Consider the following 18973-nt stretch of genomic DNA (forward strand, 5'->3'; position numbering starts at 1 on the left):
AACATAATTCCGCGCCATCCATCGGTCACGGATCGTACTGTAATTCGGCAAAGAGTTTCGGCTTTTCGCCGTGGATGGCGCCACCGGGTCTTTCCAAGAATACGTTTGGCAGGTAATCCAAAACAACTTGACTAAACGTTTCTTATTAACGATACAACTGTTAGACGGACACTATTTAAGACTTTGTCTCTCGAATAAATGAATTTAATTGCGGCCGCCGGTGAGTTGAAACCTCCCTTTCTTTTCATCGGCCGAGTGAGGGTGGGTCAGGCTGATTCTCCTTAAATAATCCAATTCGTCTTCTTCCACCGCCGTCTGGTTGAGCAGAAGCGGCCCGGTGGCCATGATGGCAATAGTACCGACAGGTGCTAAGAACAGAACGGTAATCACGGATATCCTCATCACCTCCAGGGCCATTTGGACGTCTTCGTGATCCGGCTTCTCCCGCAAGCGTTCGTACGCCATGGGTCCCAGAGCCGCCTTAAAATTGTTCATGTCAGACTGAAAGGGTACAGCCGGATAAGACGGTCAAATGTGCCCCCCGAACCAAATTGATTTCTATTTTATTTATTTATTTTGGCAGATCAAGCTCTAATTCCTCTGTCCTGCGAAACGGAAAATTACGAAAAAATTCGTCGATGTTTTGTCGGATTGGACACGTCGCTCTGAATTCTTCAAAAATTTTTAATTAAGAGAGCATCCCCCTGCGATGCAGTTAGATAGAATCAAACGAGTTCTGGCTTTCGCTAAATAGATAAGGGATGAAAATAAATAAACAAAAACATGAATAAAAAAAGACAAAATAAATGTCAGACGAAGAACCGGAAGTTATTTATGCCTCGACGAAATGAATTACCTGCAAGGTGCCTTTGGGCAGCCAACACATGACGACGAACAGCCGTTCCCTCCAGTTTAACGATTTCTCCAAGGTCGCCACCGCGTAAGTGGCGATGCTTCTTGCCTGTTTCACATGGAGAATAAGAGCCGTCCGCGCGGAAAGATCGGAGGAACGTACTATCAGTCCTGTCATTATGCACAGCGTGTGAAGCCAGAATCTGTCGACGGTCCAGGTCCGCAGGTCGATGTCGGCGCCGATCACGCCGACGCACATCGGCTGGGCCACGTGCCAGAAGATCTGCGCGATCTGTCGGAACGGCTCCGACTGCGAGCATACGTCGGATCGGTAAAAAAAAAACCGGAGACAGACGCGATTCAGAATTCAGCGATCGGAGAAGAGAGATACCGGACTAGCGATGGGATCAAGTATGTCGCAAGTATGCTCGAACCTCCGCGAGATTCGAACCCTCTGGAGGTACTTTCACCCCCAATTTAAGAAGAGGAAATATGATTTTTCGAGCCTTGCGACTCGTTTTTATAATTACCGATTGTCAAAAACTATAGAAACGAGCCGCAAGGCTCGAAAAATCGTAGATCCTCTTCCTAAATTGTATTATTATATTTATGTTATTTTTTTATATACTATATATATTATATATTATTATATATTATTATATATTTGTATTATTCTATTAAACTCGATCTCATCCCTAGATCGGACACGTGCCTGGAAGGACGAGGAGAGCATCCGCCATCCGGTGATGGCGGTGAACGCCAGAACGACGACCGCCAGGAATCCTCCTCCGGACACTGCCAGGTTCGCCGTGGCGGTGGTGCACAGCAGCGATCCGAGGACCAGACCGATCATGCGGTTCCAGGTCGCGTACCTCTGATTTCGATGGAAAACGGGTCGTCGTGAGAGCCGTTGGACGAGCTAGAGACAATAAGCGAAGAAAGGTGTCCTTACGTGGCTGCGATGAGGGAAAAAGACACAGCAGACGCCCAAGACGAATCCTGCGAGGACGCTCAGCACAAAATCTCGCAGACCAACGGGTATGTAGACGTACCACTCCCTTTGCGTCTCACCTGCGAACATGTCGTTTGGAACGCGATAATACTGTGATAAATATCAGCTTTCTAGTTTCGCGTTGAAGGAAGGAAGCTCTGTTTAAGGGTCGACTCCGGTCCGTACCGTTTCCGAAGACGATGGAGAAGCAGAGGACGAACACGGAGATGATGTGGACGTCGTCGAGGCAGGCGGCGGTGGATAGGACGCTGGCGAGGCCCTTGTCCTCGCCGTAGCCCTTCTCGGCGAGGGTGAGCACGCAGTTCAGGGTAACTACCGGCGACATGCAAGCGAGTATGGCCCTGCGACGGGAGCTCGCGATATGAAAGAAGAAGTGGTTCGCGTATACGAATACACGGGTAGCCGTGTATTAAAAATTAGACGGGGTAAATTTCGGAACTGTTAATCACAAGCGTACTTGGCGCGCGTTGCTTCGTAAAAGCGAGGAATTTATTTAGATTTTTTAACGTTTCCATTATGAAACTTGCTCGAATAATCCCCGGCACGCAGCCTGCGCGCTAGCCAACTCACCCGACCATGAACGACCAATCCCAGGGGTAGCCCAAGATGGTCCTACAGCAGATGCCAAGGATGACGAGCTCGACGGTGCAGGGAATGACGGCCAGGAGCATCATGAACACGGTGTACCTCTTCAGACTGGTCATCGAGACCTGCAGCCCGCAGCGGATCATGATGAATGTCAGGCAGAACGTGCGGATCTTGGAGGTGGCGATCGTGCCGAGGTCCTCGTGGATGTTGTAGAGGCCGGAGTTGCGGATGATCAGGCCGGCGAGCAGCATCCCGAAGACCGGAGGCAGATGTAGGTAGGGCAGATAGGACAAGCTCCATCCGAGGGAGTACGAGAGGATCGCGATAGTGTACAGACCGAACCCGTCTCCGTAAGGGAACATCGTGTTGCCGAGAAGACAGTAGAGGACAGCCCAGCCTAGCGCGAAACTGATCGCGATGTTGCCCAGCCAAAAGATGCTCTGCCAGGTGAAGATTTTCGAGAGCCGCGGAAACACTGGCTCGGTCATCCGGATGTTTCGGAGCCGTGCAGGGAGGAAGGTCATCCGGTAGCAGCAGGTCACGTCCTCCTCGACCAGCGGGTCTTCTCTCGGCATGTCTTCGAACAAATTCATCCGTGATTCCTCTCCGGGCGACTCATAATTCTTTCTCTCTCTCTGTCTCTAGCTATCTCTCTCTATTTATCTATCTCTCTTCTGCTTGTCTAGGTTATCCTTCGATCGTATCGCAACCAGCGCAGTGAAGTTTCCGTCGATCATTCGCCGGAAAGTTCGCCGGCCGTTCCGTTCTTCCGTTCCGTGTTGCCTCTCGGCGGCCGCCCCGCGGGCTCGGAGCGGGCCGCGATGCCGCCGTTTCCGCCGCTAATTACCGCGGAGACACCGTCCGTTGCCGGAATTCGCGAGGAGAAGCCCCGCGAGGGCGGCCCGTGGGTCTTTGACCCGAACTACGCGCCGCGCCGCGCCGCGCGAGCGGCCACTTAAATCACCGGTATTGGATTTGTGTCTGGCTGGGAAAATAGCACTCTTGGAAAATGAATATCTATTTTGGTTGTTGAAACGACGCAGTCGCTCGTACCGGTGTGCCCATACTCGGACGTCAAGTGGATTTCAGGTTATTGAACCTGCTCATTGATCCTTCGCTTCGCATCGCATCGCTGCACACCTAGCGCCGTCCGAGCGACCGGCACCTATTTCTACCCCGCGTGCCTGACGATCACCGACACCTTCTCGCTCAACCCCTTCCTTCCTCTGTTACAGCTCTCTCTTTCTCTCTCTCTCCTCGCACCCTCTCGACCCACCATCTTGCGCGAGGGATATCGGTCCTGCGAATTGCGAGGCGGTCGGACGAAACGGGGATTCGTCGCCGCGTTTGCCATCCATCCCGTTTCGGATTGAGCCGTGTCTCGGGCCGCGGCTCTTTCTGCGAAGGGAACATTGTCCGCAACGATCGCGAGATACAGGAGCACCGAGTATGATTTGATTTCTTCCCGAAAATCAGCTCTAAAAATCCTCACGAAATCTAAGTAAGTCGACGCTTCCACCGCCACGCCAGAACCTCGGAAAATTTGTGTTGAATTCAAGTATTTTATTCGGTCAAGGTTATCAACTAAAATGTATCATAGCTCGAGTATATTAACGCTAAACCTGCGGAGCCCTAAAGGTAGCCTGTATTTTTTCTATAACAAAGCGAAAACCGGGTTCATTTAATCGCTACTTTTATTGAAACGTCTACTTCGATTGAATAATTTCTTCGATCGTTCTCCTTACGAGAGAGTCCTTAGAATTTCGGCAATTTGAAAACCAAGTATAACGAAGCGGGCCATTTTATACCAGCTCGTTAGGTTCGGTGTTAAAACAAAACTGAATTCGAAACTAGTCAAATATCTGAGTAACTTCGAATCGTTTCGTTGCTTGAAAATTGATCTAGTTCTGCCATAAAATCTCCAGACTGTTCACGAGATACCCGAGGTATATCTTAACTCTGTCTCCTACTGTTCTATGTGGTACATACAACCGAGCGAAGGATACTGGCTCTAGTTTAGGCGAGACAACGGGCTGCAGCTGCGAACTGTCGCAGTGCGTCACCGAGCGTCGGGTCTGGACTGGGAAGTTTTGCGAGCGATAGCCGTTCCGAGCGATTGGATTTCCCTCTGTAGACCGGGCCAGCTTTTTCGTCCGTGCGACGATGGGACCGGCGTAATTAGGAATCGGATCGAGCGACGGAGTAACGATCGCGGCGAGGTTCCTCGGGAGACGAGGCAACGGGCGCGACCGAGAGAGGGTTACTTCTTTTGATGCGTCTACTTTTGCGTGGCGGGGTCCGTGTTCCGGCGTCGTGCGACGCGCGTGGAAAAAAGTACCCTCGAAACTAGCCGTAACGACCGGTAACCCCATCCTAAACGAAGCCTTAAACAGAGAAGGGGGCAGGGTAACCGTGTAACAAGAGGTCGTGCAGAAGGGGCTCAAGAGTCGCGAAACCATGAAGGGTGAAGCATGAGCGGCGAGTCCGCTAGTAGGGTGTGACGTAGTCGTATTGTGAGCCAAGAGAGAACCTCGCAGAGGAGAGAGAGAGCGAGAGAGAGAGGGAGAAAGAGGGAACGTCGTCGCAGAAGAAACGTCTTCTTCTCCGAATAAAACTGTCCGCTCCGAAACTTGGAAACCGAAGAGTAGACGATCGATCGCGGGACGTCTGCCGGTCGGTTTGGCCAGGGTAATCGTCCGAGGGGGATATTTAGCGCGGGGGAAATCGGTTTATCGGGCCAGGGGATCCGCTCGGCTCGACGCACACAGCGGGCTTCGGGGTCCCGAAAACCTGGCAGAAACGCGAAATATGAAAATTCAAGAATTCATCGGTAGAGCGAAGAATCTGTTCTTGTAGAATCAGCAAACAATGACGACGGACAAGTTCGATGCCGTTCGAGTTCAAGGTCGAAACTCGAAGGCTCGATTATTTATATTTAATAAGAACGAATTCGATTATTTTCGTCCGTCTCATTATCGTTTCGCATCGGTATACTTCGATTCGCCGAAAGAACGGAGCCGCATAATTTATGCCAGATTTTCGGTGCTCCGACCCTCGCTGCGCGACGCGACGGTTCGAAAAATATGCATCCTTGCCGTGTGTTCGACCGTTGTCGCTATTAGGTGCGCGGGCGCTCGCGCTTGCGCCCCCATCGATTCGGCTCGTCGTTTGTCTCCCGTCGCACGGCTTTTTTCCTTCGTTTCCTTGAGCTTTTCTTCCCGATTCTTCGCCGACCAGGCCGCCCGCCCGGCCGCCGCGTATTATGCAATGAAAAGATACCGCGATGCCCGCTGAATATATCCGCGAATCGGCCGCGAGTTGTTCGGAAACTCGATCGACGCTCCCGTTGCTCCTCTTCTCGCGGCGCGTTCGCCGCTCCGCCGTCTCTCTGTGCCTTTTGTATCCTTTTTCTCCCCTGTAAATACGTGCAAACACTCGATAACGAACGACTGGTTGGTTGGCTGGTTGGCTGGCTGGATGGCTGGCTGGATGGCTGGCTGGATGGCTGGCTGGCTGGCTCGGCTGACTGGCTGGCTGACTGGTGTATTACTCTTTCCACCCGGTAGTAAACCATGCAACGACGAGTCGACTGTATAAAGTCGAAACGGGAGACAATACTCTTTTATGCGGAGCCAAAGTCGCGTGGCGTACGAATATTGCGAGACCGCGTGAGCGCAAAGATCCGTGGATAAGAAACTCTTGCGGCCAGGATGCGACGTCGTCGATGTCTCTCCTTCTTTCTCTTTCTCTCTCTCTCTCTCTCTCTCTCTCTCTCTTCCTCTTTCTGCTTTCGTCGCTCTCTTGGCCGCGGCGATTTCTTCTCGAATCGGGTGCCGCGATCGGGACACGTTCCCTCTCAGGAACAGCCGAGATTCGGGCAGGGTAGATTCTGTCGACGCATCGTAATTAGAGTCACGTACGAGTCCTCGAGGACACGGCTCGAGAGCCAAAGGAGTCGAGGACGGACGACAGACGTGGGTCGCAGACGGTCGAACATGCTCGCAGCCGGTCGTGTACCCTCGCTCCTGCTCCAAATATGTACCCTGTCATTTTATCTCACGGTCGCTCCGATCCTCCGGCGATTTTGCCGAGCTCGGAATCTATCGAACTCGCATCGTTTCGGGGTAAGCTTGTGTTTATTCGATAAATATTTTTATGGCGTTTACGGTGATCTTTTTCTCGAAACGTTCGACGGATCTTTAGAAACAATAATGACGTTCGTGGCGGAAGATTTCAGGTGACCCGATGGACTAGTCCATCAGGAGGCTCCTCGAATCGAGGGACGTTCGATCGTGCATTTAGCAACAAAATTCGTTGGAACTTCGACGCACGGAACAAACAGAGAACAGGATAAACGCTTCCGTGGATCGTTCGAACGAGTGTTGAACCGCGACAGGGAAGTTAGCGGCGATGTTACGGCGAGAACGGTTCGCGAAGCCTACGGGAAGCATTTAAATTGTCGAGGTTGGACGATTTTTCGGCGCGTTTGGAAGCAAAGTCGCGGACAAAGCGCCTTTTGAACGGCAACCGGCTGTGCGAGCGTGCGTGCGGCAGGGGCCAGCGGCGGCGGTCGCAGCGCCGCGATCGGAAGTCGTCGGGCCGGCTCGGCTGTTCCCGGCGCGGCGAGTATCGGAAGAGTGGCGCGCGGCGCGTCAGTTACCGACGAGGCATCGTCGCGCGAGCATCGTTGTCGAGTGGGAATCGCGTAGCGCGACCTTGGGCTTTCGCGAAAATCAGCAGCAGTAAAGCACAAAGTTTGGATCGAGGGATCGACGCGATCCGTCAGCCTTGACAGCTCTCGATCCTACGTCCCGAGGGGAACGGGCGCGGACGCGTGTCAGTGCGGAGTTACGTGGTGGCGTCGCGTCGCGTCGGTTCGTTCAGTGATTTGTTTTGACATGTGTGTGTTCTGCCATATTGGATTATCTCATCGTGCCTCGAGGGCTGCGGGAGCACGAGTTTCGCATTGAAAAGGTACGTTGTCTCGTAACTCTCTGATCCTCGGCTGTCTCACCTCCGGTTCCCGGCGGCTCGGTCTATTCCGCGATCGTGAAAACTCGTTGGAAATCCGAGTTCGTTCGGGCCGATCGATGCTGGGAACGCGTCGCCGCGATTCGGCCTCGGTTCGATTCGATTCGATGCGATGCGATGCGAAAGCACGCAGTGCGTAGGCCAGGCCACCGTCCCGATTTCCGAGCCAGGCTTTTCCGTCGCGAAATGGCTGTCGCGACCGGACCGCGGAATCGGGGCCGCGGGTCCGCGAGCGATCGCGAAACGGATCGGTATCGCGCGCGATAGCGTTGCCTAGCGTCGCGTCGCACAGCGTCGGCTCGTGTCGCGTCGCGTCCGGTAAGGTCGCGCGATTCACGACTCGCGTACGAGCCTTGCGCTCGATTCTCGGTCCGATGCCTCGAGATGCAGCCGACATCTTTTCCTCGGAATTTTCTCGTTGGTTCGAACGGTCTCTTCCCTTAGAATTCGCTTCCGGTTTCCGCGTTTTCCCGATCGATCGCTGTGCCAAGCAAAGTCGTCGGGGCGACGCCAACGAACCTCGCAAAGTCCGCCGTTTTACGCTGCTCTCGCTCTCTTTACGATGCTAACGGCAAACGGAAAGAGAGAGAGAGAGAGAAAGAGAAAGAGAGCGAGCGTGAGCGGCGCGGAGAGGAGAGGAGAGACAGCACGCGGCTGGCTCACGCCTCGCAGCGGTGCATTTTGCTTTAAAAGCGGAAAGAGCCTTGTGACAGCGAAACTACTCGGCTGAATATCATCAAATTTTAATCCTTAAGTGGGCTTTCAGTACGGGCCTCGCCGTTCCAACAACTCGAATAATGTATTCGACACTGGAGCTGCCGAGCGCTAAAAGTGGCTCGTTCTTATTGGCTCAGTTTATTCGTGCGGACAGCGCGGACGTTTCTAGTATAATACGTGCCGTGGATCGAGCGCGAGCCTCGGTCCTCTCCCCGTCGCTTTAAAACGCGGCCGGTTGCGAAATAAGAAATGTTCCGGATATTTTAGTTTAAACGATCGTCGCTTAGAACAAGGGCGTCGAGGATCGTGACGGTCCCGCTCGAGGATTAAGAACAACACGTGGACAAACGAACGCTCGCACTGTAAATAAAAGTGCATAGCTATAGGGTGGCACTTTAACGATGCACCAAAGCGAAGTCGTAGGCGGCGCTCGTAGCTTGTAATAATTAACACTTTAACCAACGGCGAGCTGCTCCGCGCTCTTTTCATTCGAACGGAAGGACACGGGATTTCTCTTGTTTGTTCGAGATGGCAATTTCCAGGCGGGTAATCTCGAGCGATGTAATCCGATAATCTCTGTCGGGCTCGCGATTCCCAGAGATCGTGATTATTTCGATCGTCAACGGTCGTTCACAGGCTTCCGGTGGCCGGAGTGTTTTACGATACGACACAGGACGCGATACCGTACATACTTAAAACGCGACGGGGGCGATATCGTTGCGATAGCAGAGCCTCGCGTTTCCAGGCTCGGCGAAAGCCACCTTCGTTTTCGGTCCAGCCGCGAATCGTCCGCTCGTTTACCTCGGCGGCCGGCCGTTCAATTACGCGGACAGATTACTCGGAAAAATGGGAGGAGCACTCCTCGCGGCGCCGGTGAATCCACGGCGGATTTTATTCATTTATTCTCGGAACCGAGTTCGGATATCGAGGCGTCCCGAGTGCGCTCCGATTTCCGGCTAATAAAAGCTCCGATCGAGGGTATTCCAGATTGGAAAAAAACCGCGTTTATTTCCGTGGAGAGTCGACGTCCGTTCGTCCGTCCGTCGGCGGGACGGCCGGCCGGCCCGGCGATTGCTCCGCTCTTCCGAAATCGGTTTTCCCGCCACGGGAACCGGAACACGGCTAATAATACGCGGCCAGTTCGAATAATATCCGTGGCGTTCCAGAACGGAACGAAAGCCGCGCTGAAAAATATCGCGTCGGCATTGAACGTGACCCGTTTCACTCTGCGGGCGAGCTATTCTCGGGTGTATCGAGTGCAGTCGCTCGTTCTTTCGAGCATCCCCCTCGTGTTTAGCGACCGGTGACCGGCTCTTTCCAACGGATCGGTCTCTCGGTTCGGCTCGGCACGATCCTCTCGAAACCCTTTGCAATCTCGCAACGAGCCGCCGCGCGGTCTCTGTCCCGAAGCTCGCACGGCGCGATACGCTCCGGAAAAACCGGGTTTTCTCTCTTTTGTCTCCGCGATGCCAGCAACTTTCTCCTTGGAGACACTGTCCTCTAAATTGCGCTCGTTTCGATCTCGGATGCTTCGCTTTTGCTGTCCCTCGGCGAGCCGTTTCAGCCGAGATCCAAGAGGGTACGCTTCTCTTCCGCACGGTTTGCCGATTAGGCTAGTCCGGAGGTGGGCGAATAGTAATCCGATCGATGGTTCATCATTGTAACCCGTTAGTTGTTGTAACTGATTTATAACGATTACACGTGTAACGCGAACTAAGTTATTTATTGTAATTAAAACTAATTGTGCGATCATTGTAGAATTATTATAATCACATCGTACACGGTCGTGAAATTATCTAGACCGATACGATGTAGCAAGTTCTTTTGCAATTATTATCTTGAACAAAAATAGGAAGTTCCCCTTGGACACGGTTCATTCGTTGAGAAGCCTATTAATTAGGCGCTAGTGTGCGCCTCGATAAAGAAATATACAGTAATGTCTCTCTGTTGACATTGATGCTCGGATTGTCCACAGAAATGGACAATTTGGGAAGAGGAGATACGATTATTCGAGCCTTGCGGTTTTTATTTTTATAGTTATAAGTTGTCCACAATTATAAAAACGGGGCTCGAATAATCGTATCTCCTCCTTCCCAAATTATCCATTTCAGTGTACAATCCGAGCGTCAGGAAGGGAGACATTACTGTAGTTAGAAAGACTAATTATCTCGTAAAGATATCTTTGTTTCAATCTCGCGAGAAGATCGCGACCATTTAATCCTCGTGCAACGAGTCGATTATTAAGTTGAATCAGCTTAGTTCTTAGCTCTAAGAATTAGCTTAGTTCTAGTTGCCGACTCGAGACGACTAATAACGAGCGTGCCGATAGGCCTCGGACCGATCTCTTCGAAAGAGAGTTATGCCCTCGAGGGTTAATCCGTGGGATTTCGTTCTGATTGCAGAGGAAAGCTTTCGAGGCCGCGATGGATCCTACGAGCAGAGCCTTGTGGATCAGTTAAGGTAAGGGACGATGTCGCGTGGGCGCGCGTCGCGTCGCTTCGGCACGCGCGAGCACGCGTGGGCGTCCGTGCTAGCGCCTAGCGAACGGCGAGCGAGCGAGCGAGCGAAGCGAATCGCGCGTGTTTCGAGCCGCGTGCGGCCGCATGATTGGGTCATTGGGTCAGTCAGAGGAAGCGCCGAAGCAAGGGAAACGTTTTGGCCGAGCATCGGTTAATTTTAGAAGGAATCCGCCTTTTGTCGGGCCGATCCTCCGCGTTGCTCTCTGCCTCGATATCTCCGCTTCTCTCGCCTGTCGATCTCTCGGGCGTTTCTTCGATCCGATCTCGAGAGCCTTCAACGATCGGTAGATTTACTACGCCAGGCGTCTCGGGTTCAAGTCGGTTCGATCCAGCGCCAAGCAACTTTCCTATTTAATGCACTTGGCAGCGAACGTGAACACCGAGATGCAGTTCTCGAGCGTTTAGTTATTGTGGCAAGAGTAACTTATTTGGTAACGCGCTTAATCGATTCGGTATTGCGGTTGTAACGATCGACGATTAGCAATGTTTTTTAATAATTGCTAATATGGAGTAGCTTGTCAGAGTTCCGACCGAAGAATGTTCCTAATGAAGGAGCTATTGTTCACGATACCTGGGACCATTGCGTATACCATTGGTCCACATTCGCTGGGATAGACTATGAAATACATAATATACATAGAAGATAGACACGCACGAATTAGTAGAGGCATGCGCGGTATAATAGATCTTTTTAGAATAAGGTATAATCTGGCCGCATCGACTGCAACAAATTAGAGAAAGATATCGATTTATTCGTAGATCTTCCTGCACAATTTGTCTGGAACAAAGTAGACTTAGGTACAGTAATGTCTCCCTTACCGACGCTCAGATTGTGCAGAAAAATGGACAATTTGGGAAGAGGAGATACGATTATCCGAGCCTTGCGGCTCGTTTCTATAATTGTTGACAATTTATAACTGCATCGCTTAGACAGCAGGCAGTTTTTAACCAGACCGCACAATCTGTTCGCACGATCCGTCTGCATAATTCGCGTACATAATTTATCTGCACAATTTGTTCGTCAACACGATTTATCTGCACCGATCGCAACAAGATCGAGCAATACGGTAATATCTCTCTAATTGACGCTCAGATTGTGCATGAAAATGAACAATGTGGGAAGGGGAGATACGATTATTCGAGCCTTGCAGCTCTCGTTTTTATAGTTGTTGATCATTCGTAACTGTAAAACGAGGCGCAAGACTCAATTTAATCGCATCTCCTCTTCCGAAATTGTCCATTTTTGTGCGCAATCTGAGCGTCGATAAGGGAGACATTACTGTACACATCGATTCGTACTTTGCACCACTTCGATGGCGGACTGCGTTTAATCAGGTTGCATGACGATCGAATCTACGGCCGATGGAATTCGGAGAAATTCACTGGACCGAATTTTTCCGCGTGCTGTCTCGATCACGGCGATCCCACCGATCGTTTCGCGATCGCGCCCGAGCAAGGGAGGAGGCAACGAAATTACGAAACGCGGATGTTGCACGGTCCTGCTCTTGCTCTCGCGTTTCATCTCGCTCTTGTTCGTTCGCTGGAACGACCGATGTGGGAACGCCGTGCCCTGTATTCCTGCAACTCTCTTCGGAGCGCTCTTCGAGAGCCGCGGCTCCGCTTCTCGACACTGGCCCTGTCTGTCACTTAACCCCATCGATCACGATTTTTTCCTTTTCCGCGACGGCCGATTTTCCCTCGGCGCGCCGCGCGGAAGAAAACGCGTTCGGCGGCAGGGCGATTCTCGTTCGGCAGAGTGACTTTTAGTTATTCGGGATTGCGTTGCGATGGACTTCGAACGCTGACGCAATGCTTCGCGATTCGTGAAAGAGAACCGGGAAGGGAATGCGTTCGATTCACTCGAGCCGTTGTTGTGCCAGGAATTTCGGAAATCTCGTGTTCGTCTGCTGGAACCGCTTTGAACGTTCGCGACTTCGCTCGACGCCGGTATCCTAGTGTCCGAGGGGTGGCCGATAGATGTTTTACAGCGACGACAAGACTGGATCGAGCTTCGCGCGATGTCTATTATGTTTATCGAAAAATTTCTCACAGTAACGTCGCGCGTTACACGGCAATAGACGGCGGATCTTTGTGCAAAACGAAAGAAACTCTTCTGCTACGATTGCAAGCAACGTAATCAAATTCATACGAATGATTTCGGATGAATAAACATTCATTCGCGCTCTGAACGTTTATTACAAGTCAAATAATAATATGACAGCATTTGTTTGTTTGTTTGTTTCGTATTCCGTCCACTCGATTTTCTCGCAAACGCATAAAATCCGCACATCTACAGTAATGTCTCCCTTACTGACGCTCGGATTGTGCACAAAAATGGACAATTTGGGAAGAGGAGATACGATTATTCGAACCTTGCGACTCGTTTTTGTAGTCGTTGACAATCGTATCACCTTTTCCAAAATTGTCCAATTTTGTAGACAATCCGAGCGTCAATTAGAGAGACATTACTGTACTCGTAACAATCGTTTCGAAGTGGCCAGATATTCGACAAGATTTCAGATTTCTAACCAAGGCCGCAGAAGTTCAACAGCGTGTTCGGCACGTCGCCTAACCGCGAAACAAAAGACCCGAAGCTGGTCGTTTTGGACTGGTTCCAGCGTTAGGGGGACTCTCTCGAAAATCGCGCTCGTCTCGTCTCGCCGATAATCGGAATGCAATCGTCGCGACGCGACGCATCGCGAGGCAAAAGACAGAGGACAGGACGCGTGGGCGCGGAGCAATGCGCTCGTTATGCCAGCCGATGCATATCCGAGTTCCCGATCCTTGGACTTTTCAGATTCATCCTGGTTTTCCACGGTCGCGCCGCGCCGCGCCGCGTCTCGTCCCGGAGCGTTCCGCTTCCTTTTCGTTCCGTATACTTTCTCCGGCGCGGCGTAAGGTTCTCAGTTCTTACGTAACGCCACGGTTCGACGGTTTCGTCGGCGAGAGAGTCGAGCGTGCATCGTATCTCGGATCGTAGGTATCTAGGGCGGAAATTCGTCGCCGGTCGAGAAGAACGCTCGCCTGGAAACATCGCGAGACACCCTATATCCAGTCCTCGTTTCGTTTCGACTCGATCGCCGAGTCTTGGCTGGCTTATGAAATTGCTCCGCCAACTTAAAAAGGTTCTACACCGGCTTAGGAGGTTGCTGCGGTAGCTTAGAAAGGTGACAAGCCCGCTCGGGAAGCTGCTGGATCGACTGAAAAGTGTTACACTGGCTTTTGAAGCCGCAGCAGTCACTTGGAAAGGTGCTAAGTCGCCGCGGGAAGCTGCTGAACCAACTCGGAAAAGTGTTGGAACAGCTCGGAAATGTTCTACACCGGCTTAGGAGGTTGCTGCGGTAGCTTAGAAAGGTGACAAGCTGCTCGGGAAGCTGCTGGACCAACTTAAAAGTATTATACCGGCTTTGGAAGTCGCAGCAGTCACTTGGAAAGGTGCTAAGTTGCACTCGGGAAGCTGCTGAATTAACTCGGAGAAGTGTTGGAACAGCTCGGAAAGGTGCTACACTAGCTTAGCGAGCATAGAAAGGTATCAGGTTTCTAAGGAAGCTGCTGGGCTCGCTTAAAAGTGTTATAGCAGCGTTAGAAGTTGCTGGACTAGGTCAGAAAGGTGATACATCGACTTAGGAAGGTGTTACGCTAGCTTGGGATGCTGCTGTGCCACCTGACGAAGGTGTTGCAGTGCCGCGCGAAGCTGATGTACCGGCTTAGAAAGGTGTCGAGCTGGCTTAGAAAGGTGTTGAACTAGCTTCGAAAGGTGCTGGGCCATCTCGGAAAGCTTCTGGAATCAAGTACCGAGCTTGAAACTCCTTCGGGACACCGAATATATTCGCTCGGAGGAAAATGGAAGGACCAAAAATGCTTTCGTCAAAAGTTGGAATCAGGTTTTGGATGATCGCAATGGTGGAATCGGTGGTTGGTCAGCGACGCGACCAGTCTGGCATCGGTCAAAGCGAGAACCGCGCGGACACGGAGCGGGCAGATCGCGAGCAGAGCAGACAGGGTTCCAGCGATCGTTGCAGCGGCGAACAAAAGAAAAGTGTCGGTTCGACGGTGAATGAAAAAGCGCGAAGGAATTCCTGCGTTTCGGTCTGTTTATGGCAGAGGCCCGACGTAAACGCACCCTTATCGATCGCGGTGCGCCGCGGCAGACTGCGAGCAGATTTTCAAACGCTCTTCTCGGTTATTCGGCCCGTCGGGTTTGCGCAGAGACGCGCGGTTTCCTTCGAGTGCTCGTGTCTCGAGCCAGCCGAAGGCCGGATATAGGACATAGGACGCCGACCAGCGAATTTATTCGTTTGCACGCCTCTCCGTTAGGCTGCCGTTACCTGTCGTCGGCCGTTAGCCGCTGCATCGGTGCATCGACACGCCTCGACGCGCCGCATTCTCTTCTCTCTTTCCCTCTTCCCCTCTTTCTCTATCTCTCTTTCCCTCCCTTTCTCCCTTTCTCCCTTGGACAGCCTCTTTCTCCGGCTGCACGTCCATCCGTCCATTCATCCCTTTGGTTGTTATCCGATCGATGTAATTCCTGGCGCACTCGAGGCGAACCGTTTCGAACGCGTCCGCAAAGGTCAACGGTTACTCCATCGATTCTTCGACTCTTCCGTCTCTCGTCGCCTTCGTTTTCTCCCGTCTCTTTTTCTCTCTCTTCGATCTTTCCTTTCAATTTTTCTTGCCGATATCGGTTGATTTCGCGTCTGGAGTTTCATTTCTCTTTCGCAAGGCAGTGTCTTTTGGTCGCGCTGCTGGATCAAGAAGATTTGCCGACTCTCTCAGGATCGCGTGGCATTCAATAATCGTATCGAATCGTTGATTCGGTGCTTGAAATTAGTCTCGGCGACGGTAGAATTGCGTTATCGGCACGCGGAAGGCCTGTGGCATAGCGATTGGCGCAGTGAAAAGATCGGAACAGTAAAAAGGTCGTTGCATAAAAGCAATTAGGCTAGTAATGATAATAATAATACTATTTATTTATTCGTGTACCGGCGTCAGAACCGACGTGCAAGTGGCCACAACCGGTGAAAAATGGATATTCTACTATCTTTCCACCGTAGTAGTTCTTGAATAATTTTGTTACCCTATCGCAAGGTGATAAATCTATTAAAACTTGTGATACGAGACTTTAGGAATATTTCGGCGGAAATTCCTGTAAATCCTTAACGTGGACACAATCGGTACATCTACCCTAGCACCGTTACAAGTGGAAGCGACCGGCTTCTGGCCCGATCTCCGAACAATCTCGCTGAAAACGAGATTCCGCATTTTCCATCTTCAATATTCGCGGAAAAATCGAAGGCTCGAGGTCGTCGAGGGTCCCTTTAAGCTGTGCGGCTCGCTGGAAAACGGATCGGAGATCGTTCTCGTCTACGGCAGAAGTGCAAGGTTAGGCTGCGTCGTCGACGGACAGACGGATCTATCGCGGATGGATGGACGGATGGAACTGAAGAGAGATAGAGAGAGAGAGAGAGAGAGAGAGAGAGAGAGAGAGAGAGAGAGAGGATCGTGGTTTGAGGTTGGTCTCGTGAAATATGCATTCCGCAATCACGTCCCTCGAATAGAAAAGGTCAGAACCAGGGATGCAAGGTTCGAGAAGGAGAGGTGCAGAAGCGGGAGATCGAGAGAGGGAATAGAGAAGGAGGACAGAGGGAGCTTTCGTGCAGAATCAGAAGCGCGAACACGAGCGGATAGCGTGATGGATAGCTTGGTGGATATCGTGTCGACTAGCGAGGGCGGTCGAAACGCGACAGAAGAGAAAGAGAAAGAGAGAACGAAAGGAGGGAAAGGCACCTTTTGCACTGGTTTTCGAGCACGGTGTTCGATCCTATAGGGCTTGTGCGAGAAAATTGCTCGTAAACTAATTAATTTTCGATCTAGAACCCCTAATGCCCGTTTAAACCAGGATTAATCAATGTTTAAGAATGACAGGAAATGAAGGCGACGATGAAACTCGAATCGTCTCGTTCTATCAGAGAAGTCGCGGAGACCGCGAGGATCGAGTAATCGTATCTTCTGCTCCCAAGTTGGTTATTTTCGTTTCCAAGCCGAGGGACAATTGGAGAGAAACGATTACAGCAATGTCTCCCTTACTGACGCTCAGGCTGTGTACAGAAATGGACAATTTGGGAAGAGGAGATGCGATTGTTCAAGCCTTTTGACTCGTTTTTATAGTTACCGATGGCCAATAACTAGAAAATCAAGCCAAAAGGCTCGAATAATCATATCTCCTCTTCCCAAATTATCCATTTCAGTGGACAATCTGAGCGTCAGTAAGGGAGACATTACCGTATAGGCCAGATGTACTCGCCGTGGCCGCGTCAAGGATTTACAGGGATTTCAACGGGAATATTCTTAATAAATTCTATTACTCTAAGTATTATTATAAATATTATTCTAATATTCTATCCAAACAATACTCGAATTTTTAAAAGATCAGTCGACACCGCCTCAGCTTTCGTATCTACCCTGCAACGGGGTAACAGAATCACTCGAGAACGATTACATCAGAAAACTGTCTACGGAATTTCAGGAATTCCGCGTCGCCACATATCTCGACACAGAGAATCGAGACGTTCCGCTCGGAATGTTCGAGTTTCGTCGTCTGCATCGAGGCACCGTGCACCGCGATGCTGCGTCCGCGGAAAACGTTCATATCTCGCGACCTCCTCGATCTCCCGACATGTATCTCGATCATCGGGTTTTCCGGTTGGAATCAGCCAGAAGAGAAAGAAAGAGAGAGGGAGAGAGACAGAGACAAAGAGAGGGGGTGTGGGTAGGGTATAAAGTTTGAGGGACAAATGAAAAGTACATAGAAGGCCGCGTTTTCTGCTGAGCAAGTCTCGGCGAGGACACGGGGACAGAAGGGACAGAGGGACACGGGGATGGCGATGGCGAAAGGGACGGGGACGAGGAGAGCTTAGGGACAGAGAGAGGCTGAAAGTAGCGGGAATAGGGGATGAGGGAGCTGTCGGGTTCCTCTCGAGCATCGGGTAAGCGTAGTTGAAGGGATTCTGCCGGGGAAAAACGCGAGCGAGTCTCGAGTGGCAGCACTTTGCTGAAATATGCACGATCTAGCCGAAGTTAGCGGTACTATGGCGCTGCTTACATAATAAGTGTAAACGTCGGTCTCGAGAGAAAGCGAGAGAGAGAGGGAGAGAGAGCTAGAGATAGATGGCTAGATAGATAGATAGATGGATAGATAGGGGGTTGGAAGAGAGGGCGCGATCGAATCCGGCGCGATATGGCCTCGCGTCGGACCTTGTTATCGCGCGCGGCGTCTTCGGGTTGCACCGGGTCGCAGCAGCGGGTTGCAACGAGACTCATAGAGCTCTTCGCATGTTTCAGGCCAGGGCCGGTCGATGCCTGATGGCGTGGTTTGGAACGCAACGCTGGAGAAATCCTGCTCCAGAGTAAGTAGATTAATCCCGGAAAAGAACAACGAGCCACACAACCGCCGCGCCTGTTTCTCGCTTCTCCTCGCACCTCCTCGCTTCCCCTCGCCTCGCCATGCCTCGCCTCGCCTCGCCTAGCCTTTGCTTTGCTTGTTTTCGCGCGTGTCGAGGGATACTTTGCGGTTCGCCTGCGATCCGATCCGATCCGATCGAATCCAGTCCGGTCCGATCCGAGCTGTGTTCCTCGGCCCGCAAAAATTAGCAGCCTTCTAGATCGATCTCTCGGGCCAAGAGTCTACGGCCTCTCCTCCGGCGGCTGCTGCCTCGACGATCAAAGACCGTCTCTCGTCTCGACTGGATGCCCCGCCGCGCCGATTCCACGGAATATATTCCGATTACGAATAATCGAGCGGGCGAATCCGCGGGTTTCCGCGGCAGTCGGCCCCCCGCGAGCGAGATATCTTTCTCTCTCCGTCGTCGACTGTGCCGCCCCTGCCGCCGGTCTCTCCGATTTTAGGCGACCGCATCCTCCCTTGGCAAGCTTCTTTGGTGTCTCGCGAGACTGCACTTTCACGCTGCGCTGATTTTATCCGGCTTCGAGCGGCGCAATTGTGCAGCGGGCGCTGCGGCGAGATCTCGATAGTTTTTGAGAACCGAATTACTCTTGAAACCAAACAAGTTCTTCGATTTCGTGTACGAGGGCTGCTGTTTTTTCGTTCTTTTTCTCCCCGTCGACGTTTTATCAACAGCATCCGCGTAACAGCGATACAGATGAAACATTTTCGTCGACCAAAGAGTCTACGCGATTTTTCAGAATTTCGTGGATACACGGCGAGAGAGAGAGCGGCGCGTGGCTCCGCTAGGAA

The 18973-nt window shown here is 51.7% G+C and overlaps 2 protein-coding genes across 9 annotated transcripts in view; one reads left to right on the plus strand and one right to left on the minus strand.

Annotated features, from left to right (window-relative positions):
• Nucleotides 1-127: 127 nt before the first annotated feature.
• On the minus strand, nucleotides 128-3662 carry LOC117227023 (sodium/hydrogen exchanger 9B1). Its single transcript, XM_076521763.1, has 6 exons — nucleotides 2435-3662; nucleotides 2030-2205; nucleotides 1805-1923; nucleotides 1536-1726; nucleotides 857-1208; nucleotides 128-480 (listed from the first exon to the last, which is right to left on the minus strand). The coding sequence occupies exons 1-6, from the start codon at nucleotides 3043-3045 to the stop codon at nucleotides 205-207; spliced, it is 1725 nt and encodes a 574-aa protein (XP_076377878.1). The 5' UTR covers nucleotides 3046-3662; the 3' UTR covers nucleotides 128-204.
• A 3437-nt stretch (nucleotides 3663-7099) lies between these two features.
• The window catches only part of LOC117226994 (uncharacterized), a 43707-nt gene continuing 31833 nt past the window's right edge, over nucleotides 7100-18973 (plus strand). For 6 of the 8 annotated variants that reach the window (XM_076521669.1, XM_076521674.1, XM_076521672.1 and 3 more), the window contains exons 1-3: nucleotides 7100-7426; nucleotides 10603-10660; nucleotides 18061-18125. In XM_076521669.1, coding sequence (XP_076377784.1) covers nucleotides 18082-18125 — 44 coding nt within the window. In that variant the 5' untranslated portion in view covers nucleotides 7100-7426; nucleotides 10603-10660; nucleotides 18061-18081. The remainder of the gene's footprint in view (nucleotides 7427-10602; nucleotides 10661-18060; nucleotides 18126-18973) is intronic. The other 2 variants (XM_076521670.1, XM_033481828.2) reach the window with 1 other exon arrangement.

The sequence above is a fragment of the Megalopta genalis genome, chromosome 5 (genome assembly GCF_051020955.1).
Source record: "Megalopta genalis isolate 19385.01 chromosome 5, iyMegGena1_principal, whole genome shotgun sequence".
NCBI classification, from domain to species: domain Eukaryota; kingdom Metazoa; phylum Arthropoda; class Insecta; order Hymenoptera; family Halictidae; genus Megalopta; species Megalopta genalis.

Coding starts and splice junctions, on each gene's coding strand:
- LOC117227023 (XM_076521763.1), bottom strand. CDS start 3,045: ATGAATTTGTTCGAAGACATGCCGAGAGAAGACCCGCTGGTCGAGGAG. Junction 2,206..2,434: donor GATTGGTCGTTCATGGTCGG/GTGAGTTGGCTA, acceptor CTCCCGTCGCAG/GGCCATACTCGCTTGCATGT. Junction 1,924..2,029: donor CTCCATCGTCTTCGGAAACG/GTACGGACCGGA, acceptor ACATGTTCGCAG/GTGAGACGCAAAGGGAGTGG.